The sequence below is a fragment of the Leptodactylus fuscus genome, chromosome 7 (genome assembly GCF_031893055.1).
Source record: "Leptodactylus fuscus isolate aLepFus1 chromosome 7, aLepFus1.hap2, whole genome shotgun sequence".
NCBI classification, from domain to species: Eukaryota; Metazoa; Chordata; class Amphibia; order Anura; family Leptodactylidae; genus Leptodactylus; species Leptodactylus fuscus.
The window spans coordinates 49,969,996-49,997,956 of NC_134271.1; the positions used below are offsets into that span (position 1 = coordinate 49,969,996).

General features: G+C 42.1%; 1 protein-coding gene across 1 annotated transcript; it reads right to left on the reverse strand.

Moving 5' to 3' along the window:
- Positions 1-9,467: 9,467 nt before the first annotated feature.
- On the reverse strand, positions 9,468-27,524 carry TRADD (TNFRSF1A associated via death domain). The gene is made up of 5 exons (XM_075281900.1): positions 27,457-27,524; positions 16,007-16,145; positions 13,201-13,481; positions 12,150-12,351; positions 9,468-10,456 (listed from the first exon to the last, which is right to left on the reverse strand). The coding sequence occupies exons 2-5, from the start codon at positions 16,134-16,136 to the stop codon at positions 10,152-10,154; spliced, it is 918 nt and encodes a 305-aa protein (XP_075138001.1). The 5' UTR covers positions 16,137-16,145; positions 27,457-27,524; the 3' UTR covers positions 9,468-10,151.
- Positions 27,525-27,961: the final 437 nt, after the last annotated feature.

The following is a 27,961-nucleotide window of genomic DNA, read 5'->3' on the forward strand; positions in this document are numbered from 1 at the left end:
TTTGGAGACTACTATTATTATATGGGGGAATGAATATATCTAGCGCTCACTTTTATACAGGTCACACCGCTTGAAAGGGCCACTCCTGCTTTTGCAGAAATGCTATTCGTAATTCAAGTTTTCCCAGATTGATGCCTCTGGTTGCTCATAGCAACCAACTAGAGAGCAACTTTCATTTCATATTATGCTGTTGAAAAATGAAAGCAGTGTTGTGATTGGTCACTAGGGGAAACAAGGACAGTTTTGCCTTCTAATAAATTACATAAATTTGGAAATGGTTTTCATGGAGAAAAAAGCCAGTGGTGCACTTGACACTCGCATGCCAATTTTTACTTTTTCAAGCCAAACCCCATAGCTCTCAACTGTCCCAGATCTGACAGGACCGGCCCAATTTTACACTGCTGTCCCGCCGTCCCGGACAGTTGCGGCTTGTCCTGCTATGCCCCTGAAGTGTTTTGCTTGTTAACAAACTTAGCCCTGAACCACCAGCTCTTATCCTAGGGTAAGGGCTAAATACTATACTCGGTAAAGTCCTTCTGACGTCAGACAATCACATGGTATTCTCTAGTCACATGACTGGGTAGACGTGTCTTTGCTTGTAGGAAGATCCTTCCACATGAAGAAAAGTTGTATCCCATGCAGTGGAGGAATGTGGAGATATGTGGTGTGCAGGGTGTACTGTGGGGCGGGGGGAAATGTGGGGTGCATAGTGTAGTGTGTGTAGGGGGAGAGATGTGTGTGGGGAAAATATGTATTGTGCAGAGTGTAGTGCATGGGGGAGAGATGTTGGGTGCAGGGTCTAGTGTTGGGTGCAGGATGTAGTGTGTGTGTGGAGAGAGATGTGGTGTGCAGGGTGTATTGAGAAATATATGGGGTGCATGGATGTACTGTGGGGGGAGATGTGTGGTGCATGTGTGTACTGTGGGGTGCAGGGTGTACCCTAAGAGAAATGAATGTGAATGGGCGGAGTCAATTTAGAAGTGGGTGGAGCTAAATTTGCAGCTGCACGCACAGCTCACCCATATTTTCTTTCTTTCTGTCCTTTAAAAGTTGGGGGGGATGTAGTGAACAAGGGGGTGCACGGTGGTGATTGTAGTCCAGGGCTGATGGGGGTAGTAGTCACGGTTATGTCACAGGCCTGAGTGGTATACAACCCTGTCACATACATGTACCTTTTCTTTCACTTTAGCTATTACTTTCCTACAGTGTACAGGCTGGATTGACTTCTGTGACAAAGAGTCCAGTAACAACGGTTTTGCAGAACTTTACTTGAAAGATCACTTGTGCATGCAATGTACAGATATCACAGTCTCTTTAGTAGCAAATAGCAGTATAGTTTTTAAACTTATCACATGTAATTGCAGCGCTTCAGTCACAGTCCCATATCCACTACAATGGAAGGTATACAGATTTGGGGTAGGAAATAGTTATTAGATATACAGTCCAGTGCAGTTTTAGCTCTACCTTGGGAGATATGTCACAGCTTGGCTATACTGTGCAATGTGATGCAAGAGAGTACTTACAGAATAGGTGCTAGAGCAATGCCCTATTGCAGGGTGCTAAAGCCGTGAATCAACAACGTGAAAGCCGCAGCTGGGGAACCCATGGGAAGCGTGGATCCAGGCAGAGGACTTCTTTATCCAACAGGTAACTCCTCTGACTTAGGCCAATAGAACAGGAATAGATTTTTCAGATGATCTCCCAGGTGTGGACTGGCAGGAATTCGGTAGTTGGGATCGACTGGTAGCTGTATGTAGCCCATGTGAGGTTATGATCAGCCTGGAGCAATGCTGGCAGACATGTGGACTGGCTGGAAGCCAGGCTTAGACCCTCTTCTCCAGTCCTCTCTCTGTGAACACAGGGGCTAGACTAGGGACAAGTCTCAGTTTGACCTAGAAGCAGCGTGTGCTCCTATAGGCTGAGAGCAAAACATGTGACTGAAGTTGCAAGATGCTAAAACATGTGGGGTTTGCAAAACATGTGGGTTTGCAAAGATAAAACAAGGTGCAAAGCTAGTTAACCTCTACACTGCTGCAGACAATGCTAACTGAATGCTAAGTAATGCAATAGAATACAATATACAGCACACAAATAGAATGGCTGACATTAGAGATTACCACCTGACAATATAAGAGATAATAAGGTGACAAAATGACTTTTTTAAACAGAACATTAACATCTGGTTCTGGGACACTGCAGGTATACATACCCACTTACAGGTAACATCCTCCAAAGTACCATGGCATACTTTGCTATTCTGTCTGGTAAAATGCCAGACTCCCTATGCTGCACACCACTATATTTTACATGGAACCATTGCACACATCCTATTTCATTCAGGGTAAGTTCAGATGGAGATTTTTGGCCAGGATTTTGAGGCCGTATCCGCCTCAAAATCCTGACCAAAAATACGACTCCCATTGAAAACAATGGGAGCGGCTCAGGAGTTGTTTCCGGGAGCCAGCTTGTTCCAGCTCCCAGAAAAAAAGAATCGACATGCTCATTCTTCAGGCCGTTTCGCTTGCGAATCAGCCTGAAGACACTCCCTCCTCCGGACTAGGCCCATTCATTGTCTAATTGGCCTAATTCGGAGCAGAGTGTGCGGCTGGATGCTAGTGCAGTGCACCGGCTTTAAGTTGCGGCTACCCGGTTTTTGGACCGGAACCTGAGACGGCCTCCGCCTCAGATTCCATTCCAAAAACACCCCGTCTGAACTTACCCTCATAGTCAAATTTATTCATGGGCACCTAGCTGTGCCCATGACCCATATGCCCCCCCCCCAGTTCCTTTGTGCCTCCACACAGTGATATTGCCCTTACATATGTGTAACACACAGTATAATGCCCCCTTAGTGACCTCCCCACAGTAAAATGCCTCTTAAAGAGGACCTTTCACCATATCTGGGCACAGGCAGTGTTATATACTGCCAGAAAGCTGACAGTGCGCTGAATTCAGCACACTGTCGGCTTTCCCGATCCGTGCCCGGTGTAAAGCGCTATCGGTCCCGGTACCGTAGCGCTTTACAGTCAGAAGGGCGTTTCTGACCATTAGCCAGAGACGTCCTTCTGCCTCGCGGCGCCAATCACGCTGTGCTGTGGAGCCGGGAGGAACGCCCCCTCCCTCTCCTGATAATGCTCATCTATGGACGAGCTGTGTGAGCAGAGGGAGGGGGCGTTCCTCCCCGCTCCACAGTACAGCGCGATAGGCGCCGCGAGGCAGAAGGACGTCTCTGGCTAATGGTCAGAAACGCCCTTCTGACCATAGAAGAGCTACGGTACCGGACCGTAAGCTCTTCACACCGGGCACAGATCGGGAAAGCCGACAGTGCGCTGAATTCAGCGCACTGTCAGCTTTCTGGCAGTATATAGAACTGCCTGTGCCCGGATATGGTGAAAGGTCCTCTTTAATAGTGACACATGGTATAACTTCCCACTAGTGGTCTATAAACTAAATAATGCCTCTCATTGTATAATGCACCTAAGTATCCTATACACTGTATAATGCCCCTTGGTGTCCCCTGGATAGTATAATGCGCCCTTATTTGCCCCCACATAATATAATGCCTCCTTCATAGCCCCCACACAATATAATTCCCTCTTAAAGATTGCCCCAAAGGTATAATACCCCCTTAGTGACCTCCCCACAATGTGATATACCTTAGTAGACCCATACACAGTATAATTCTTCATAATTACATCCACATAGTATTAAAATTCCTTAGAAGCCCCACAAAATATAATATCTCATTAGTGCCTCACACAGAAGTATGCCCTTTAGGGTTCCCCACAAATTATAATGCCCCTTTTATGGCCCCTTTATTTGACTAATCACAAATAAATAAATGTTTGCTAAAATGTTTTGTGGCTATCACATAGTATAATGCTATTTAGTAACCTTCTTACAGTATAACGCCCCATTAGTTGTCTCAAACACAGAATAATAGTCCCTCAGTGACCTCCACATAGTGGATTATAAGGTTTTAGTAGGATTATAAGGTTTTAAAGAATTTTACAATCCCATACTGTACCATCAATCCCATACTGTTACATAGACATGTGTCTATGTAAAGTAGAAGTGGGAAAGAGTACATATTAAACTGGCCATATTCATAAGATAGCTGACAGCTGTAAACTCATTTGGCTGACATGCATTTTCCATGACCTTCCCATAAACATGCTTGTTTGACTCAGCCAAGTGTGCATGTTTATTTCAAATGAGAGAGGGAGACAAGCTGCTGCCAAATGCATTTGGCAGCAGCGTATCTCCTATGACAACAAATAATTGGACAAGATGATATTTTCATGCGTTAATCTAATGTGTATGGAGCTGTAGTGCTTCACACACTGGAATCTTTGGGTCATACCAAACTCCATATGCTTTTATAGCAAAGTATTCTACATGGGGTTAACTAAAAATCAGATGCTGCATTGACGGATGGTGTTCATGAAGCCTACTGTACCTGCACCCCAAACCACACTGCAGAGGATAATACAAGGATCAAAACGCCAAATGAAAATGAGAACAAAATCCTTTTATTGCAGCTTTTTTTTATATAACTATGAAATCATCAAAATAATCCTGAATAAATGTAATGTGATTTTTTTTTGGTATTACAGCACCTCCTATATATCTAGTACTGCAATACTATATTCTATGACAAATAATGATATCACAATCAGCTAAAGAAGCATTGAGAACATGGCAGATATCTCACATCTGTTATCCTGGACACTGGCGCCAATTTTTACATTTACAACAGTTGTCGGAAAATGTGTACAATTATAATTGAAGCCTTAGAAATACATCAATCAGTTCCTCTTTGATAGCCAAAGGAATAGGGTATTACAGTATACAGATAATACATTGTCATCACAACATACACAATGGTCCATTCAGAACTCATAAGCAGCCATACAAAATACAGACCTACATTACGGCAACATATGGATTGTATGGGGAAATTCAGTGGTCCCCAAGTGGTGCCTCACCAGCTATTGTGAAACTTCAACTTCCAGAATGTCCTAGCAGTCTCCTAAATATAGTCAAATATATCAGCATGTAGTCAGTAGGATAAGACGCTGTCCTGGATAAGTCCTAACTCAAATACATAGCATGAAAGCAAAGAAAAAAGGTAGAAAAGAATAGGAGCATGGTCGATCCTCTGGACTTTTCTTTCCTCTCTTGACACTCAATTCATGAGGCAGGGATCCCCTCCTATATATATCTTTCCTACTTGCATTATCAGCGCCTTCAACAGAATGTAAAGGTACACAAAAATGAGAAGTGGTCCGAATGGGTCACTGAACAGACAGAACCATCACATCGAAAGACAATCTATAGCCAGTTTTAGCTCCAGTGCTACAACAAAATCTCTATTCAATCACACAAATAGTGTAATGTTCTCCTTCCTTGTCTGCAAATCCCCATAGTTCTTTAAAACATACAGTGCCCCCTACAGGTAAGATACTTGGTGACAACAAATATGCATGTTATAACATTTACTGAATATATGTATATAAATGAATAGGAATGTTCACAGTAATGTTATGGCCGAGTCATGAAAGTGAAGCCAAGCCTGCTTTCACTGGCAAATACTTACAAAGCCTATTGACTTTAATGCGGTCTATTAGGGGTTCTGGTATTTTATAATGGCAAGAACAATGCTGCAAATTGTTCTGTTCTTGTAAAAATAAAATACTGGAAAGCACAATAGAAAACCTGATGGAATCTATTAAGACTCGTATGAAGAGAATCTCATTTACTAGAAATTAGTGATGTCTAACAGACCCTTGACAAGTCCCACTTAATGGATGCATAGGCTAGATTAGACTCTATGTACCCAATGGGAACCTTAAAATAAGTATCATAAAATAAAGTGCTTTGTATTTCCGGATACAGAGGGCACTAAAGGAATGAACTACAATGTAAGAAAATATATCTGACTTTGATATATATTACATTTCATTTTCAATGAACTTTGCTGTCCATTTACATTCAGTTTAGTCAGGACTTGATTGACTGTGATAGATGTGTGTGTATATATATATATATATATATATATATATATATATATATATGTAATACATCTTTTAAATGTGCTTAAGTTGTTGGCATGCAGGTAAGCTCATTTGTACAATAGACTTTATAAACCTTTATGTTAAAACACACACTCTCTTGAGTAAATGTGTATCATATATAGGTAGTGCTAAATCAGGAGAAAACATACCATATATTACTACTATATACACTACTTTCTTCTGCATTCTGCTAGATTTCACGTAAGGGACTATGTTAGTGGTTTTACGGGATGATCCATCAGGGAATCTGGCACACTGACAAGTGCCTCGTTCATATCTGTGTTTGGTAATCCGTTCTGGAAGTCCACATGGGGATCCCCCCCCCCCCCCGAATGTACTACCAAAGGCACTGGCAAGTGCGTGCAGTGAAAGCACACGTGTGCTCTCCGCGTGGTGTCAGCACGGAACATGCAGACAGAAAAGTACTTCATGATCTACTTTCATGTCCACATGATTCGTGCGGGCAGCACAAGGACCCCATTATAGTCTCTGGGGTCCATGTGTTGTCACTGCACATGCTTGCCAGTGAGTTCGGTAGTTCATTCGGGGGGTCCCCATGCTTACTCCCAGTACAGATTACAAACGCAGATGTGAACGAGGCATAAGAGAGAATCTTTTTTTCTCTACTTATTAGCATGCAATGTTTACCCCTGTAATAGTTGTGCTTACAGTTAAGGCCCTTTAGGCACCAAAATGTTTGAATTTTTAGGTCATTATACTCTGTATTATCCAAGTTAGTTTACTTCTCCTATTTACTTATTTATGTTTAAACCATATTGCTTATCATGCACTCTTTGGTGAACTATACTTTGTAAAATTTTGAAAAAAATCTCAATAAAAATAGAATTGAAAAACAAAAAAAAAGAAAAGAGATTGATTGTCCCCCATGTTTTGCAGTGCCAACACTATGGCCAGGGGAAGTTGGAGTGGCTTCCTCATGCATGCTGCTGCTTCATTCATTTTGATGGAATTGCAGTAATAAAAAGCTGAGTAAACTCCTCCTGACTACAGTCTTGCTGCAGGGAGAATGTTACCCCCAATCTGGTAATCGGTGGCGGTCCATTTACACAGTGTCAGGACCATAAAAAAGGCCTATTGGATGGCATGTATTAAAGTCAGGGATCAGAAAAAAGGTCTGATGTTATCGATGGGCTGTGGCTAGTAGTACCCTAATTTTCGTTCAAGTGACTGTGACGGAGCTGCAATACCAAACACAAATCTTTAAGAGTACAGTGGGGCAAAAAAGTATTTAGTCAGTCACCAATAGTGCAAGTTCCACCACTTAAAAAGATGAGAGGCGTCTGTAATTTACATCATAGGTAGACCTCAACTATGAGAGACAAAATGAGAAAACAAATCCAGAAAATCACATTGTCTGATTTTGTAAGAATTTATTTGCAAATTATGGTGGAAAATAAGTATTTGGTCAATAACAAAATTTCATCTCAATACTTTGTTATATATCCTTTGTTGGCAATGACAGAGGTCAAACGTTTTCTATAAGTCTTCACAAGGTTGGCACACACTGTTGTTGGTATGTTGGCCCATTCCTCCATGCAGATCTCCTCTAGAGCAGTGATGTTTTGGGGCTGTCGCTTGGCAACATGGACTTTCAACTCCCTCCAAAGGTTTTCTATAGGGTTGAGATCTGGAGACTGGCTAGGCCACTCCAGGACCTTGAAATGCTTCTTACAAAGTCACTCCTTCGTTGCCCTGGTGGTGTGCTTTGGATCATTGTCATGTTGAAAGACCCAGCCACGTTTCATCTTCAATGCCCTTGCTGATGGAAGGAGGTTTGCACTCAAAATCTCACGATACATGGCCCCATTCATTCTTTCATGTACCCGGATCAGTCGTCCTGGCCCCTTTGCAGAGAAACAGCCCCAAAGCATGATGTTTCCACCCCCATGCTTTACAGTAGGTATGGTGTTTGATGGATGCAACTCAGTATTCTTTTTCCTCCAAACACGTAAAGTGGTGTTTCTACCAAACAGTTCCAGTTTGGTTTCATCAGACCATAGGACATTCTCCCAATACTCTTCTGGATCATCCAAATGCTCTCTAGCAAACTTCAGACGGGCCCGGACATGTACTGGCTTAAGCAGTGGGACACGTCTGGCACTGCAGGATCTGAGTCCCTGGCGGCGTAGTGTGTTACTGATGGTAGGCTTTGTTACATTGGTCCCAGCTCTCTGCAGTTCATTCACTAGGTCCCCCCGCGTGGTTCTGGGATTTTTGCTCACCGTTCTTGTGATCATTTTGACCCCATGGGGTGAGATTTTGCGTGGAGCCCCAGAGCGAGGGAGATTATCAGAGGTCTTGTATGTCTTCCATTTTCTAATTATTGCTCCCACAGTTGATTTCTTCAATCCAAGCTGGTTGCCTATTGCAGATTCAGTCTTCCCAGCCTGGTGCAGGGCTACAATTTTGTTTCTGGTGTCCTTTGACAGCTCTTTGGTCTTCACCATAGTGGAGTTTGGAGTCTGACTGTTTGAGGGTGTGCACAGGTGTCTTTTTATACTGATAACAAGTTTAAACAGGTGCCATTACTACAGGTAATGAGTGGAGGAAAGAGGAGACTCTTAAAGAAGAAGTTACAGGTCTGTGAGAGCCAGAAATATTGATTATTTGTAGGTGACCAAATACTTATTTTCCACCATAATTTGCAAATAAATTCTTACAAAATCAGACAATGTGATTTTCTGGATTTGTTTTCTCATTTTGTCTCTCATAGTTGAGGTCTACCTATGATGTAAATTACAGACGCCTCTCATCTTTTTAAGTGGTGGAACTTGCACTATTGGTGACTGACTAAATACTTTTTTGCCCCACTGTATCTTGGTGGTGAATATAAGCAGACCCTTATTTCTAATCTGAGGCAACTTCTAATAATAATATTTGTGCCCATGAAAGGTGTAAATACATCCTTATGGTTTAGCTGGGTAATGTTTATTAATAGCTATTCATTTTGCATTATTAAAAAGTAGAAGTGTGTTATGGAACAATCTATGGCACCTTTAGTGTTCACATGGAGGTAAGATCACACGGGTAGCCGCGACAGAATGCTGGTGCACTGAACTGGCATCCAGTCGCGCACTCCGCTCCGGATTAGGCCCAATGAATAGGCCTAGTCCGGAGGAGGGTGTGTCTTCTGCCGAATCGCGAGGCGAAATGGCCTGAAGAATGAGCATCTCGCTTCTTTCTAAACCGGCTCCCGGAAAAAAGAACTGATCAGCTCCCATTGATCTCAATGGGAGCCGTCTTTTTGTTCAGGATTTTGAGGCGGATACGGCCTCAAAATCCTACCAAAAAACTCCATGTGAATTTACCCTTAGGGTCTTGAATCAGAGGCAGAAAGATTTGGATTTGCCAAAACCTTTTAGTCATGTCTTTATGATTTAGAGCACATTGTTACACAGAGGCCCTTAGGTGTGTTGTAATATTACCGTGTTTTTATGATAACAATACAGATAATAACATTTAAGGGGTTTGTCTGCATTTTTCTAGAAACAGCACCACTCTTGTCTATGTCCAGTGTGGCATATTGAAGTTCAGTTCAATCGCCCATGGACAAGGATGGCGCTGTTTTCCTAATGATCTTTTGTTAACTTGAAACTACTGTGTGATTATCAGAACATATTGGACTGTCACGTCTATGGCCACAATCATCAAAGTGTTCATTACACACAACAGACTGGTCATTATAGGTAGAATATTGAAAGAAGGTTCTGGAATATTAGGGCTCCCTTCATGATACTAATGAGAACGTTTACAAAAATGACCCTTTTATGAGTTGAAAGTCCAGTATTTCCATGCTTGATAAGGCACAGCAGCCTAGGTCCATTGAATGTTACTAGATGAGGTATGGCTTGTCATGAGGCATTGATAAGGCACACGGACACAACCCCACCCTAGGCTGGCCCAATGGCCCGATAATGCTTCTCAACATCTTATGGGCATTGGGCTGACATATATGGGCCTCTATATGTGCAGTCACCCTTATTCTGATTCATTTGAAGGCATACAGGATAGTGAATGCAGATAACACAAATTTCCTTCCCCATTCTCAGTCTCCTAATTCAATCCATTTTCTTGGCTAGGTAGAAGTTTCTCAGCGATTCCAGTCAGTTCATTTTTTACCAGAGCATCCACAAGTCTCTGTAATGTTCCTTTCTTCCCTTCACAATCAATGAAACGCTGGAGCATCTGGTAGGCTTGTTCATATAGGCTTTCTCTACTATATTCGTATGCCAGGGTTTCTATGGCTGGATCTTCTAAAGCACGACAGTTCTCCTTTAATGTCCTACCCACCTTTTTCCAAGATGTTCCTACCAGTTTGGCAAAGATTTGGTGATCTTCAGAGCTCAGAGGCCTGTCAACTGAATAAGACCACTTCATTACTGATAGAAAAATGCACATGAATAAACACAGTTTGCTTCCATTAAATCCATAAGAAGGTGTATAACTTATTATATTTCATAAGACTATGGTTTTCAGCGGGTGCGGCTTTCTTGTACTGTACTTCCACACACATATCATTTGTCTGCTGTTACCATTAGTACTCATTTTCTTAAAAAATAAGCCCTATCCCCAAGTTTAGCCCTAGCTGAAAGAGGACCTTTTATGGATTTGGGCACATGTGGTGTTATATACCACTGGAAAACCGACAGTGCGCTGAATTCAGCGTACTGTTGACTTTCCCGATCTGTGCCCCGGGTGAAGAGCTATCGGTCCCGGTACCGTAGCTCTTTACATTCAGAAGGACGTTTCTGACACTCAGTCAGGAACGTCCTTCTGCACAGCAGCACCTATAGCGTTGTACAGTGTGAGCGGGGAGAAACGCCCCCAGCCCTCCTGATAATACTCTTCTATGGACGAGTACTGTGAGAAGAGGGAAGGGGCGTTTCTCCCCGCTCACACAGTACAGACGTTCCTGACTGAGTGTCAGAAACGCCCTTCTGACTGTGAAGAGCTACGGTACCGATAGCTCTTCACCCGGGGCACAGATCGGGAAAGCCAACAGTGCGCTGAATTCAGCGCACTGTCGGCTTTCCAGCGGTATATAACACGGCATGTGCCCAAATCCATGAAAGGTTCTCTTTAATTTTGCAAGGTTTTTGGAATAGGCTTGAAATATAAGCCCTACTCCAAAAATAAGCCCTAGCTACAGTCAGTGACTCCAGTGTTAGGCTGCATTCACACAGAGTAACGCCAGGCGTTTTTTGTGTGTTTTTTGCACATAGCGCCGCGTTTACGCCACGTAGCGCCGCGTTAACGCCGCGTTAACGCTGGGCAACGCCACCGCTAAATAGCGCGGCGTTAACGCGGCGTATACGCGGCGTTAACGCGGCGCTACGCGGCGTAAACGCGGCGCTATGTGCAAAAAACACACAAAAAACGCCTGGCGTTACTCTGTGTGAATGCAGCCTTAGGTTATTTCACGTGACATCTCTGACATAACGTAGCTCCCAACCATCCTTGACAAGTGCCCTGCTACTTCCCGTGACGGCAGGGCAAAATCCGCTCCTGAGTCCCACTCCAGAGTCCCAACTCCTGGCTGCTTCTATACTATGTACTTGGCTACCTACGTGACCAGACATCATGTTCCACTCCTGTTCGCTCTCACAGATGCAACCACTCCACTACAGCACCTCCCCCTTAGAGTAAAAGAGAGGAGATAGAGAGGGCTTGGTGCCACTGCTACACAAAGTGTATATATATATATATATATATATATATATATATATATATATATATATATATATACACATAGAGAGAGTAAGTTTGTTTAAGACCCCCTGACCCTGCACCATCAATTGTTAATGTAAGTTAGGGTTAGTGTTACGCAGCTTCACCATTTTACAAGATTCATCAGGAGTGAATCGAAAATATTCTAATTTGCTTCAGTGCGAGAAAAATAAGACTTACCCTGAAGAAAATAAGCCCTAGCCCTTTATTCTGAGGGAAAAAAAAATAAGACCCATTCTTATTTTCAGAGAGATACGGTAGTACGCCTATATTAGTGATAAAAGGAGACATAGACAGACAGCTTAGCACAGAGACAAGACTTACCAAAATCTTGACCCTGGAATTGGAAAGTGCTCCCCTCAGTTGAGACTGAGCGGAGAGTGTGTGGTGGAGATCCAAGATTGTTGTCCCGTGGATGGGACGATGCTGGCAAATTGGTATTATTTGGAAGCGGCAATGTCCCTAAAGAGACACTCCTAAAACATCTGTCCAGGTCTGCGAGTTCATCATCCTTCTGATAACTGGGCTGCATTAAAAGATAGACAGTGTTAGTATGACTTCATGGGAAAACATTCAAGACTTCATAGGGTTGTCGCTAAACAGATAAGTTATTTACTGCAGCAGCAGCAAGCTATGCGTGCATGGCAGCCTTCTTCCACTATTAAATGATGACTATATTAGCAGACACAGTAATCCTTTTCCAAAGAAGTACATAGCTGAAGACCATGTATGTGCTATGGGGCTCACGGAGAAAGTAGGCCCAACCCTGGCCCTGGTTGGTACTATAACCTTGGCTACTGAGTGGAAAAACATGAGCAGGACTAACCAGGGGTGAACCTTCCCCTTTCGCCGCCTGAGGCGAACTACAGAGGGGGCGTGGCCGAGCGGAGGGGGTGTGGCCGAGTGGAGGGGCGGGGCTTAGCGCCGTTCGCAGGCAGAGAGCAGGCACGGAGATGACCTGCTCTCTGCCTGAGCGTGAGGGGAGGCTGCTGGAGCAGCGCTGCTCCAGTGGCCTCCAAAAACCACCGCTCGGTGCTAAGCCAGTCCAGGACAGCTTGTCCTGAACTGGCTTAGGGAAGCAAAAATGCCGCCCTCCCTGGGGCCCTGACATAGCGCCGCCTGAAGTGCTCGCTTCAGGTCGCCTCATGGGAGGTGCGGCGTCTAGCAAAGGTGTAAGGACTATATCCAAAGATGATAAAGTGTATGGCGTGAGAAACAAGCACCAAGCCTCTCTATCTTAGTTTAATCCAATAAGCATCACAATGATGGCGCCCCACTGTATTATTCTCAATAGATTAAGGAATTGTACAATATGGACCTTCTAGATAATAGTTCAAGCTGTCTGCATCACTTATGTTTCACAACTTTAAGTTACCTTCAAAGAGGAGATATACAGCAGACATTTGTCCTCTTCATCCAGCTGAGTGTCAAGCTTCTGCGTGTCTACTTTGAGCTCCAGAGAGACTTGTAGAGACTTTATTTTTAAGCATTCACTGAGTTGGTTTTGAATGTGCTGATGGATCTTCTTTTCCCTGTAACCCTGAAGAAATCTCTCGCAGGCCAATTTTCCACAGAATTTAAGGTGAAGGATCAGATGTCGGTCACTTTTATGAATTTTGAGGATCTCAATACAGTTTGGAGATCCTCCTGAGAATTCTGAAAATCACAGACAGAAATTATTTTAAAGAATGGCTAAATGTAATAAAAAGTACAGTACAGTGCAGATGTATACAACAGCATTATTACGCTATTTGATACTTTATGGTCTTTTTTTGTATATTATTGGGTATTTATTATTTGGGAATTGGGGACCTAAGGCAGCGTTCACACTACCGGTGGATTCTGTTATGAAGGTGTCTGTTTGAAAAAAAAAAAAAAAAACCATCTATCATAATGGACAGAAATGGACAGCAACTGATGGCTATCAGTTGCTGTCCATTACAAGTCTGTTGCCATAGACTTCAATGTTAAAAAAAGAACAGACACTTACCGTCCGTTTTTTCTAACGGACAGAAAAGTCCTGCATGTAGGATTTTTTTGTCTGCTGGAAAAAAACGGACACAAGATAAAATCCCATTGAAGTGAATGGAAATTTTAACGGACTACTGACAATTCAGCTAATGTCAGTTGCTAAAATTTTGTAACAGACAATAGCTACGGACAATGCTAACAGTCACCAATGGTAGTGTGAACGCCCCCTAACGCCCTCAGTCCCATTGTGTAAAATGACTATTTCTTTGTAATGTATCTTTTTGTCTGTATTTGAACCCTACAAATTGTACAGTGCTGCGGAATATGTTGGCGCTAGGGTTGAGCGATCGGGATCAGAAAGGATCAGATTCCGATTGGCGACACAACTTTGCTACATCTGAGATGTAGCAGAGCTGAGTATACAGTAAAGCAGGAACGAAGCAGAAGAGTGGATAGTATCTACCTACTCGCGAAGTTCTCTCAACTTACCTGCACAGAAGTGCTGCCACTGCCCGTTCTTCTCGCTCCTCTTCTGTGTTAGAGATGCTGGGAAAAGGCGGAGCTTGTGGCTTAGGAGAGTGTGAGTGGGTACTGGGAGGGAAGACGTGAGTGATGCACTCACGTCTCCCCGCCTACACTTTCCTAAGCCACAACAAGCCCCGCCTACCCCCATCATCGCTAACACTAGCCTGGGAGGTGGGGGCGTGCACAGCGCTCTGAAGGTGTGGGAATGAGAGAGGACCGGACCGAGAATAACGCTGAGCGGCAGCGGATCTGTGCAGGTAAGTGGACACCAGGGGGGCTAAGTAGCCAGGGGATTTTTTTTTTAATCACTACACAGCGTGGAGACCAAAAATTTAAACAATTTTTAGACTCCATGCTGTGTAGTGAATAGGATCGTTTTTAAAATCTGATCTTCGATAATTAAAAAAAAAACCATTGACTTACATTGGGATCGGAATTGGGTCCGGGATCGGGTTCGAATGGAAAATGATCGGAAATCGGATTTTAAAAATGATCCTAAAATTTCAAGATTGGCTCAACCCTAGTTGGAGCTATATAAATAAATTTTTATTAATTATTATTATTATTATTAACAACTGTGATGTTTATCATCATTGGTTTACTTATTGTTGATAGAATTGCTTATATGGTATATTTTATACCTCAGCAGTTTGAAATCCTCCTTTATTATATGGTGCTCACAAAAGCACCACAGTACCTTCAAATAGTTGATCAGCAGGGGCCCCCAGATGTTGGACCCCCACTGATCTCATAGATCTCTTAGACTGTTGGGACCTTGCAGATCAGCTGTTTCTCACAGCACGCATAAGCACAGTTATCAGTTACCGCTGCAGCTTCTGTAACTGTCACTATCAAGAATTCTCTGTAGGGAGAGGGCCCCAGACAAAAGATTGCACCAGGGCCCGCTGAAAGTTTCAGAGTACATCAGGAGGACTTCCCAATGGATACATTAAATATATGACACTATATAAGCATATAGTGATATACATCATCCTTTTTGAATGCCTCTGTATAGAACAGTGTAGTCAAGTACATTATTCTATGCAGCTAAAGACATTCTTTTGTCTTTTCATCAGGCGAATGGAGCTTTGTCAAACATACACTACAAATGCAGTGTGAATACACCCTTACTAACTGCTTTAGTCAAGGCTTTCATATGACTATGTATTTTGTAAATTAGCTGCTGCTATATATCAGGATTACAATCTGGGGATTTTCCCTGGGAAAGTCCATATATTCATGAAGGAGTTCAGGGCGGAGAATAGAAATTCCTTTGGATTCTCCTCCTGTACCTGCCCCCATGCCAAAATATGTAAACACACAGTAGGTCCACATCTGTCTCTTGGCCGCATTGATAAAAGTTATAATGATTGTATGATGATTTAGTTCAGAGGTGTATATAAACTACCATAAAACAGAAAATCTATTGATGTATTTTAACCAACTTCAAAGATGTCAGATCATAAAATATTTCAAGAATTAATTTGTTGGGATGTTTGCGACCAATACATCTTATAGTCACTGAAGATTCTAATATTGGTTTATAGCTCATCCATAGCAACTACACGGTCTAATCTGGTCTAATCTATGTAATAATATTGATCTTTGGATAAGGATTATATTGTGCATTTTATGATGCGTATAATATATTTCAGGTCTAAATGTAGGTATGTAAGATTTTTTACCTGAAATGATGTTACACAATGCATTGTACATCAATGATTTGTAGATGTCATACTGCTCAGGCAGAGAGACAGAATCTGAATGGATGTAGAGGTAAACACTCCCGATCCAGTCACTTGTATAGGAAGTCATCTTTTAGGCCTGAAAAACAAACAGAATTTATGTTCCCTTTTGTCGCCGTTATATGGTTGTAGACACATATATAAGTCTGACGTTATCTCACTGAAACCCCACTTGGTTCAGTATCTGTGGGGAGCACCATATCTCAGTCAGGGTGAGAAATTCGCTTTACAGTATAACTTGCTCTAGTCACAAGGGGGCAGCAATCTGGGACATACAGAGTACATGCCTATACTTGCCCCACCAGTAATAAGGCCCGGGCTACATGTAAATTTCAGTTGTAGTTTACAAGATTGCAAATGAATGGGGACGATCTATCACAAGCTGTCACTAGGAACAAACATCGGCCCAGCTACCAGCTGAGCACAGCCTCTCAATGTGCAATGGACAATCGACGGACAACTGCCTTCAATTGAGTCTTCACTGTTTTCCATTTGGTACTCCAAAAATCGGTCTAATAAGCTGCGATAAGTCATGGAAATTAAACCTCTATAAGTCTCCACTTTTACAACATGCACCAATACTCCCAATACACCGATATTTTAAGCTCACAGTCAAGGCCTAAAGACATATCGTAGATGTAGATATTGGTAAAAAAAAAAAAAAGCCCTTACCATCTAGCGCAAATTCCTCCTTCAGTTGTTGAAATTATTTTAACAATTCATTCTCATACAAGTGACAAAGGCACTGTACCCGCTTCTGTCACCATATATGCAACCCCTCTGATAAATCTCCCACAAATAAGGGTTGTCCCATGCTGGAGTATTTGGTACATTCTTCAACTTCCCACAGCCGCTTACACCCCCATACCTTATGTATTAAAAATAGCGTAGGCTTGTCCCTCACCAATCTACGTAGCACATGAGCCTCCAATACCCCTAAAGGTTCCCGTCCCTCCCCCCAAATACAATAGAATCCTTGCACTCGATGATCACCTTTCTGTCACTGTGCAACCACTAAAACGTTACATTGGGTACAATTATACATGCGGTAATACCAGTCCCTCCTCATACTAAGGCAACTGCAGTTTCTACAAATTAATTGAGGCATTCCAAGTCACGAAATAGGTAGTGTATTCTCCTGAACCAGTATTTTGGAATCCATACCCGCGAGTTATGTACTATATACAAAACTTGTAGCATCAATATCATTTTCATCAAATTAGTCTGTCCTAGTGCTCATAAGGCTAGTTCTGACCAGGTCAACACCCACCCCTTCATCTTACCCAGTAAGGGCTGAAGAATGAGAACAATATAATTCAATAGTTAATTAAAGGTGTGACCGGCACCTACGGAAATCTATAGGATAGGGTCCCACCCCAGTATAACAAATAAATTAAAGGATCCCAATAGAAGAATGTCAAGTGGAAAATTCAGATTTTATTTACATTTGCATTGTGTTACACGTGAATATGTTTAGACTGTCATAGCCTTTATCGAGCTCTTGGTTAGGCTGAGCATGAGTATGGAGTAGGAATATCCTCCCGAGGGGCCCACATTACCTGTACTACCACTACCGCCACCAACGGTACCCACTCCGGGCCACGCCATCTTGGGGATCATATCCACACCGGGCAGCCCAGTTCCTCAGAAGCAGGCTGCCATCCCCAACTGGGAAACAGTCCCTGGAGGGAAGTCATCCATTAAGGGAATAAGACATCCACTACTAGCTGTGTTAACTGATCCTACTTCACAGTGTGTGCAACAATACCCATTATACAAGACCCTACAGGTCATGTGGGCCCCTCAGGAGGATATTCCTACTCCATACTCTTGCTCAGCCTAACCAAGAGCTCGATAAAGGCTATGACAGCCGAAACGTTGCTCATAACTCTGCATATTCACGTGTAGCACAATGCAAATGTAAATAAATATAGTTCAATAATCCCATGGGTCACCGTACTGAGGGTCTAAGTCCCCCATTCTCTACATCCCACAAACATATGTATGAGGTCTGCATCAATTTAGGTCTCCATTTTGTATAAGAAAAAATATATCTTTGTACTGTATTAGCCAGTGGATATGAAATATAAAAGATTGAATCTTCAGTAGTTGATAACTTTTTAATGGCTAATTTGTCTCAATCTTTATTTATTTATTTTTTAATGTAGATTGTGAGCCCCACATAGACCTCACAATGTACACTTTTTCCTATCAGTATGTCCTTTTTGGAATATGGGATGGAAATCCATGCAAACACGGGGAGAACATACAAACTCCTTGCAGATGGTTTTATGCCCTTGGCGGGATTTGAACACCAGGACTCCAGCGCTGCAAGGCTGCAGTGCTAACCACTGAGCCACCGTGTGGCCCCTTGTCTCAAGCTTTATTTGTCACCATTTTGTAATGGATTCTAATAACAGACACTAACAACTGTAGTGTGAACTCCCCCTAACCCTTGCCTCTGTCTTGGGATCCTGTCGGGGCAGTAAAGTATTAAGTATTAAGGTTCCCTATGTCACTAATTTCCTTTCAGCATATAAGTGGTTTAGAACAAATTTTGGTAAACTCACTTTAACTCATTGTGACTGGCAGTAGACAAGCAACCACAATAATATTTTGCTGTTATTTTGTATTTCTGTACCAACTTGTGAACAGTGGTCAGTATGGCTGCAAGCAGTTCTGGACAGCTTCATGGTGAGTATAAGAGACAGCTGTGAGCTACAGTATATATTGCTATAAGGGCTGACCATACTGCACATTGACTTACTTTCACTATTTTTTTCTCAACATGACTTTTGTCATTACATACATGTGTATGTTAGAGTTACAGACCATAATCCATTGTTGGGAAACCCACCACTTTATGATGACAGCAGAGGAAGCCACTTCATTGTAGTGGTTACCAGGGATCCTACACTCACCGGCCACTTTATTAGGTACACCATGCTAGTAACGGGTTGGACCCCCTTTTGCCTTCAGAACTGCCTCAATTCTTCGTGGCATAGATTCAACAAGGTGCTGGAAGCATTCCTCAGAGATTTTGGTCCATATTGACATGATGGCATCACACAGTTGCCGCAGATTTGTCGGCTGCACATCCATGATGCGAATCTCCCGTTCCACCACATCCCAAAGATGCTCTATTGGATTGAGATCTGGTGACTGTGGAGGCCATTGGAGTACAGTGAACTCATTGTCATGTTCAAGAAACCAGTCTGAGATGATTCCAGCTTTATGACATGGCGCATTATCCTGCTGAAAGTAGCCATCAGATGTTGGGTACATTGTGGTCATAAAGGGATGGACATGGTCAGCAACAATACTCAGGTAGGCTTTGGCGTTGCAACGATGCTCAATTGGTACCAAGGGGCCCAAAGAGTGCCAAGAAAATATTCCCCACACCATGACACCACCACCACCAGCCTGAACCGTTGATACAAGGCAGGATGGATCCATGCTTTCATGTTGTTGACGCCAAATTCTGACCCTACCATCCGAATGTCGCAGCAGAAATCGAGACTCATCAGACCAGGCAACGTTTTTCCAATCTTCAATTGTCCAATTTCGATGAGCTTGTGCAAATTGTAGCCTCAGTTTCCTGTTCTTAGCTGAAAGGAGTGGCACCCGGTGTGGTCTTCTGCTGCTGTAGCCCATCTGCCTCAAAGTTCGACGTACTGTGCGTTCAGAGATGCTCTTCTGGCTACCTTGGTTGTAACGGGTGGCTATTTGAGTCACTGTTGCCTTTCTATCAGCTCGAACCAGTCTGGCCATTCTCCTCTGACCTCTGGCATCAACAACGCATTTCCGCCCACAGAACTGCCGCTCACTGGATGTTTTTTCTTTTTCGGACCATTCTCTGTAAACCCTAGATATGGTTGTGCGTGAAAATCCCAGTAGATCAGCAGTTTCTGAAATACTCAGACCAGCCCTTCTGGCACCAACAACCATGCCACGTTCAAAGGCACTCAAATCACCTTTCTTCCCCATACTGATGCTCGGTTTGAACTGCAGGAGATTGTCTTGACCATGTCTACATGCCTAAATGCACTGAGTTGCCGCCATGTGATTGGCTGATTAGAAATTAAGTGTTAACGAGCAGTTGGACAGGTGTACCTAATAAAGTGGCCGGTGAGTGTAGATGCTAGAATTCCACTGATCTAGTATTGATACCCTATCCTCAAGTTTTAGAACTGGAGAACCCTTCTTATACTGATAATATATTGGGGTCTTGCAATTGTCTTGTAAGATTTTATATATGATAGGTTCATGCTACATTTGTGCTATGGACTGGTGTATTTTATTCATAGTATAGACCAAGATGGACGTTGGGACAGACAGAGTGGAGTGTAATACCGTGCTTGTTCTAAAAACAAGAATTCTAAAATTTTCGTTTTTCAAAGCATTGTATTAATTCATTGTTATGTTTATTTTATAGCATTTTTATAAGTTGTACCAAAAATCCTGGCAAGGACATAGTTACATTTTAGAAGATATTTGCATATGGGTATCATTTAGTTCTCCTAGTAGATGGTGACAGTTAGAAGGTCATTAGTGACTTTGGTTAGGGCAATTTCAGTGGAGTGACGGGGTCTGAAGCCTGACTGTAGTCTGTCAAAAAGCAGGTTGAGTGGTAAAGTGTATGGTAAAGTTGTGGATGGGGTGTATATCTCACCTGGTTTCCTCTGCCAGACAGAGTAGCGTAAATCTAGAAGGATACATGTGGATTTAGCAGAATGTAGTTTGCTAGGGCTCTTTGTTTAAATTACATGGGCTGGATTTTCTAGACTGGAGGACAAGTTGGTAGTTTTAGTCTTCCAGTCCACACCCTTAGTCCACTATGGGTTTTTCCTTAGTCCCAGGTGTACTCAGGTGAGGCTTCCTGGAATTCATCAATGGGGCAGGAAGCCTGAAATGAGTTAACAGGTTTGCAGCCTGAGCGAGAACACCTCTGTGGCAGTTAAGGTCAGTTTTTGACTGTGTTTGGTGCCAGGCATTAGGTCAGCACTAGGATAGTGAGGCATCCTGCTGTAAAGTTAGAGACAAACAGGCTTAGGTTTGTTTTGTTTGTATACTGTTTTGTGCTGAAACATTGGAATAACAGCACTCTTAGAGTTTGAAACCCGCTGACCGTGTGAACTCTATCTTTGCTAACCCTCACCATGTGAGCTTATCTATCTATCTATCTATCTATCTATCTATGGAATAAGGATGTAGAATGAAGGTAAAGAAGTAAGATTTTGTGGGACTTGCACAGTGGCTAGTAGACAAGCTTTCTATTTTGGTTGCACACTGATCAGCAACTTTTTGTTCAATCTGCTACTGGGTCAGCAAAAGGAAAATTTCAGAATCTTCTTCTGCAAACTTCAAAAGTCGGTTGTTTTTGTCATTTTTGTTTTTTCTTAAACTGAATTCAAGTTGGTAAAATTTGAGGAAATATGCATCCATACAGCTGACACAGCACTCTTAAACAACATAAGTTGTCGTCTTTTGACATGCACACCAATATTTTCATTGGTATACCATACAGTCATATACTGTACACTAAACATCTATGATGCAGGATATATTTTCTTGTGGCATCCCCTGTGTTGAAAAGTACAATTGAGTTAAAAAAAAAAAAAGTGCATAAATTGTGTACATTAAAACCTATGTATATATTCCAGGAGCATTTTAAGTGGAGAAACCCATGTCTATGTTAACTTCTGATGATATGAATTCCTGCACTATTGACCCATACTCAACGCATTATATGAGAATTTGGTTACTCGGAACATAAAAAAGGGGATGGTGCCTGTGTAGTACATTAGGTAAATGTGACTACCCTCTTAGGGTGAAATAAACACTTACCAAATAGTGTTGTGTAAAATGAGTTCACAAAACTAGTTCACAGTAAAATGGATATCGGTTATGGGGCACACTACTGATGCCACTCGTCATGTGAAATAGTAAAAGACGCAATGTAATGGCGGCCACTACCATTGTGTATGTAAGGCGAATGTCATAATACAAACACATATCTGTGCCCTAGTTACAACCACAATTCCTGCCCTGATGGTGGGTTATGATGCTGTAAATTCAGGTGGTCGTAGTGGTCAGGATACCAAACTTAGCTTTTCACTGACCCTGAATGACCTATTGCTATGCTGAGATATTCTTTTCCTCCCTTACTATCTTCTTCTAAGGTCATATTTGTGTTCATTCTTTTTTTTATGGCAGCACAGCAGATAAACTTTTTTTTTAGCATAAGTGTAAATTTATTTATTTTTACCTTATAATTGTTTGTCGAGTGACAAATGAAGAAAGAAAAACTTATCTCTAGATTATCAAGATTCTTCAGGCTCGGCTATCTGCTGCAGAACAAAGTCTAACCAGTAAGCCAGTAAATTAAGAATTACATTGAGCCGTGCGCCATCGCACAAGGAAGTCCCTCCGTTTAATACCTAGAATCAGCCCGTGTCACCTCACGACCTAAATTACCAAGTATCTTGTAATTGAAACCACAGCTACTAGTCGCTAAAACTACTGCACAGTATATATTCTACTGCTTCCTTGTATAGCAAGCACCATATGTTACATAACATATCTACACGATGCATTAAGTGATATCTCAAGGGGTATTTCAGTTTTTCAGTCCAAGCACAAAACAGGTATCTATGGGATGTATCATGTATATGGGTATTTCTAGGCTTCTGGTCAATTCTTCCTTATTATTGGCCACCACAAATAGACAAGCCTGTTTGTAACCTGTATGGCTGTCAAACAGCCAAACACTGGCCATATGCATTAGCTTTTGAGTGACTGTCATGCATGATTGTTCATATGGATGATCCCACAATAAACCTTAACAACTAAAATGCCTGATCTGGGGGCAGGTTAGCTGTAAAAAAAAAACAAAAAAACAAAAGTGCAGTAAGGCTGGACATATACATTAAATTTGTCAAAAATCTGCCAAAATCATACTTTTTTTTTTTTCTTTTTATTCCTTAAATGTTCTAGTTGTTGGCTGAAAATATCAGTATTTGCCATTATCAGTTGTTTCTGGCAATTCACAGACTCACTGGGGTGAATTTATTATCCTTTATACACCAGTTTTCTGACATAGATGGGTGATTTTGTGGTGCAAATTTGACGCAAGACCCTTTCTAGCACCAAATGTGCATCACTGTCTTCGCTCTGTGCCTTACTCACCACTTTTTGGATGCCCCAACCCAACATATTTTTTTATAAACCACACCTACACCCTGTAGGTGAGTTTGGTTCTAGGAATCCTCCTGATCAGCTATTTGCTGTATGAACTGTTGCAATGGATGGAAATTAATGACTGTCTATGCCCCATCTTGGAATTTTGCCAATTTAATTGTAACATTTACGCAATGAATTACTAAATCTGCTATATTACTCTGCATTCACACAACCAAGTTTTACCCGAGAAACTTAGTCTATCTGTTTGCCAGTTTTACTGACCTGAACAGTATGCTGGGAGAGGGACACGTAGCAATACAGTTATCCAGGCGTCTAGGAGTCTCTGCCTCCCAGTAACATACTAGAAAGTCAGTGGGAGGTAGGGACTCCTAGCAGCATAAATAACTATAAAACCAGGAGTCCCTCTCCCAGCATAAAGGTGCAGATCGGTAAATACGGCAATTACTTAGACTGATTTTCAAGTTAAAACTTGGTCGTGTGAATACGTCCTAAACTGATCACAGATTAGCTGTAATATTTGGTGAAATTCATTTGCAACTGCATAATTCTACTACAGCACCACTACAGGAGAAATAAAGAATTACACATTCCCATTGAGATGGACAGACTGTACCTGTAATGCAGAAACACACTGAGTCTTTCCAGGGTAAAATGTTTCTTTGTAGCTGGTTTATTATGTTGCCTTGTGTTGCACACAATCTGGTTGAATAATAGCCAGTAACCACAATGGAAAACTATGGCATTCATTGTAATATCTGATTGACAACTGACAGATCCCAAGCAGATTACTGCAGTAGTGTGTGTTAACACTTGCCATACTGTAGACTCAGCAGGACAGCTATAGCTCCCACAACACAAGGACAAGAGTGAGACGGGGGAAAACACTGTATGTGTAACGGCCCCTGCAGAACTGCACATGAGCATACAGCAAACCTGTCAATTCCATTCACAGTATCTTTCAAACATAACTACTTTCTCAGAGTAGGAATCTGAATGTTTAAGAGAACTGCATGACTAGTAATTCCCTATTACGGTACTGATATTATTTGCAGGTTACAGAAAATCGAAATATAATTTCTGCCGCAATCTGAAAAATAAGGATATCACAGAAAAAACAGAACAGTATTAATGTATAACATCTTTAATAAATATGCATATAAAATGTTTTAAATAAAGTACTTAAAGGGGTAAAGTAAGGAATACAGTCACATAAAGGAATCTCGCTATTAGGACCACAGGGTAAATACTATATAATGAAGGAGGTAAGCGGCATTCTCTGGATATAACTCCTATAGAATAATAAATCAGAACATAAAGACAGTATGGAAACTGTCACAAAAGTATTACATAGAGTGCATAATCTAGGAATTAACTGGAGAGTAAGATCATCATACTTTACTACAATGATGTTGTGGGCCAAGGAGGTAGAAACGCGCCTAAATGAGTGCTTCACCAATGGTGTCCTCTAGGAATGTGTCATTTTGGCAAACTCTGCCTTTATATGTTAATAAGACCAATGACAGTATCAAACAAAAGTCAAAGGAAAATCGCACCTAAAAATGGTTATTCATCCACTAAAAGGACACAATACCTCTTGTTAATCCATCGTCACAAAATCGTAAGTACGCAATCCACCAGGATAGCGTCACTTAAGGAATTGAGAAACAGAGTAGAGATGAGCGAGTACTGTTTGGATCAGCCGATTGGAACAGCATGCTCGCATAGAAATGAATGGACGTAGCCGGCACGCGGGGGGTTAAGCGGCCGGCCAACGTCAAAGCGGAAGTACCAGGTGCATCCATTCTTTTTTATGGAGCGTGCTGTTCGGATCGGCTGATCCGAACAGTACTCGCTCATCTCTAAAACAGAGCCAAAATATCCCCACTCGTGTGGGCACCATCCCCAGAATGGTTCACAAACATGCACGGGGATATATTGACTCTGTCTCTCAATTGTGAGACATTAGCTGGTGCATAGATGGACAAACAAGTCCAAAAACAGGCATGTCCAGGGAAGAATCGGTGTCCTTTTAGTGGATGAAAAATCATTAAGTGTAATTTTCATGTGTATTTTGTTTGCTACTATAAATGGTCTTATCATATATGAAGGTACATAGTTTGCCATACTGACACCCCTGGAAAAAGCTGTTGGTGAAACACACTGGGGCACATCTCTCCCTCCTTGGCCCACAGTATCATTGTAGTAAAGTATGGTGTATTTACTCTACAGTTATTTCTTAGATTATGCACTCTACATAATATTTTTATAACTTTTTGGGTTTTTTTTATAACTTTTTGTATCCTGACTTATTATTTTATAGAAGTTATATTTCTGGAGAATGCAGTCTACCTACTTACTATATAGGACGGTAGATTCCTTTATGTGGGTGTATTCCTTACTTTCCGCCTTTATGTACTCTTTATTTTTTACATGAATATCTATTAAAGATATTATATATTAATACTGTTGCTTTTTTCCCCCGTGTGGTATCCTTTTATATTGTTTAGCCCACAGCTTATTTCCATATTTAGTTTTACTAACTCATTTGTTTATTTGATTCAACAATCTGAAGAATCACAAAATATTGTTATTTCTGCCCTTCTGGTCTCCAATAGCATCTGCATTGCTAGTTGTCTACACTATGGCAACCTTTAGAACAGCAGCTTTTTAACACATACATGACATATATGCACTTGCTCGCTGTTCTTAGAACTCCCATAAAAGTGGATGAATATGCTGGGAGTTGTAGTTTTACAAGAGCTTGAGTTCCTGGTCTACACATTGATTTATTATAGTCTATGCCAGTACCGTACACCTCAGATACAACACAATAATGAGGTATAATTGTAATAAAATCAGATCACCTTGGTGAACCGCAATTCATATATTCCATGTACAGTAACCATGCAAACATGCAGTTTCCTGCTATTGCCCCGCACAAGTTCTCATCAGACACAGGCCTGAGATTGGGCCTCATCGGTGATCCCAGGCTGCAACGTCAACTAAAGGCTGGAAAAGGCCTGTAGAGGATGCAGGGATACCGCCAGACACCACAAAGATGTCCAGGAGAGGAGCATATAACTGTTATTTCCACTTATCATAATAGGATTAGACGCTGTAAAATGGCTGGTTATTGGGGCCCCTGCAACATGATTGACAAGATGGGGCCCAGGGAAGAAAGATTCTTGTTGGCCTAAGGGCGGGTTCACTCCAGCACTCGATCTCTGTTATGCAGGTTTCCGTTTTCTGCTGGTAGAAGACAGAAACCTACTTTCACTGTCTGGCCGTGAGCGTCTTCTGCTCTCCGCAGCGAGACCGCTTTTTTTTTTTGTTTGTTTTTAACCAGACACAAAGTCCTGCATGTGTTACTTTGTGTCTGGTTAAAAAAAACAAACTGTTTCGTCACGGAGAGCAGAAGACGCTCACGGCCGGACACTTTTCAAACCCATTCAAATGAATGGGTTTGAAAACTGCCTGCCGGTTTCCGTCTCCTGCCCAGTTTCTCGGGCAGGAAATGGAAACCTGTATAATGGAGATCGGGCGCTGGTGTGAACCCACTCTGACTCTGCACCTTGATGTCATCTCAGCTGCCCAGTATGTCTACAGTGTATATGAATAAACTGGGTAATTTCTTAATCTATCTGGTATATTATACGTATATACTGTACATAGCCTGGCTGAGGTGCTGTAAGATACTTATCTCTATGAAGTACAATGAGTGTACTGTGCTATGGCAAGGTCAGCTGGGGCCCACCTAACTCAGGAACCTACTGGGAGACTATATGCCATCAGAACCTATTCAGGTCTCTACTGGTTTTCAGGGCCCACACCTGCTCCTTCCTTGCCCCAGTCTGGCCGTGAGTATGTCACACACAATAACATAATTACAGTATGTCCTGCAAAATCCAGATTTCTTGAAGAAGTCTCCATACTTGGTCCAATACATGGCACCTTACAAGTTGCACAACATTAGTGACACAATTGTCCTTGCACTAGTTACAGGGCTGTAGTACAGGCGAGTACGGTATGTCTTGATGTCAGGAGCGACTGCTCCTTTGCAACACTAAGATACTAATTTTGGCACTAGCTTTTCATATAATGCCACAAGCCGGACACCTAGAACACCTTCCTGCCCAGTGTCACACTGCCAAGCCCCTGCACATAGTAACACAGCTTCCATTATTTACCTGTTTTCCAAACTCCTGTAGAGTTCTGGCTTCCGAAATCTCATGCAGCTCACACCCCGGCCTGTGACACCACAGCAGGTCCACACCCACTTAACACTTAAGATACCAAAGAGAACAGGAAACTGTATCATAATAGAAAACTGAAACTGAATCCAGCCCTTATTTACACAGTTATTGGAGTAACACACCAGGCCTTCTGTGTTACACAATAGCATTGCTAGGAGCCGCATTAGTACAACACAAACACACACTCAGGCCCGGTCCACATCTGCATATTTGTTTCCATTCGGGAAGTCTGCTTGGGGACCTTAATCCACATAAAAAGCAGTTACCCTACATAACCCACGGACCCCATAGGCTATAATGGGATCAGTGTGATTTCTGCATGAAAAATGTAGAGATAAAAGTGCTGCTAGCAGGACTTTTCTCTGTGTATTTTTCATATGGACAAGGAAACGGAATGGCCTTAACGCGGGTGTGAACTGGGCCTTACACTATGGTTACA

Bases quoted from the DNA above. Each gene is read 5' to 3' on its own strand.
- TRADD (XM_075281900.1), bottom strand. From the start codon at position 16,136: ATGACTTCCTATACAAGTGACTGGATCGGGAGTGTTTACCTCTACATC. The intron at 13,482-16,006 runs GTAAAAAATCTT...TGTGATTTTCAG, and splicing joins ATTGTGTAACATCATTTCAG to AATTCTCAGGAGGATCTCCA. The intron at 10,457-12,149 runs GTAAGTCTTGTC...GGTCTTATTCAG, and splicing joins ATTCCAGGGTCAAGATTTTG to TTGACAGGCCTCTGAGCTCT.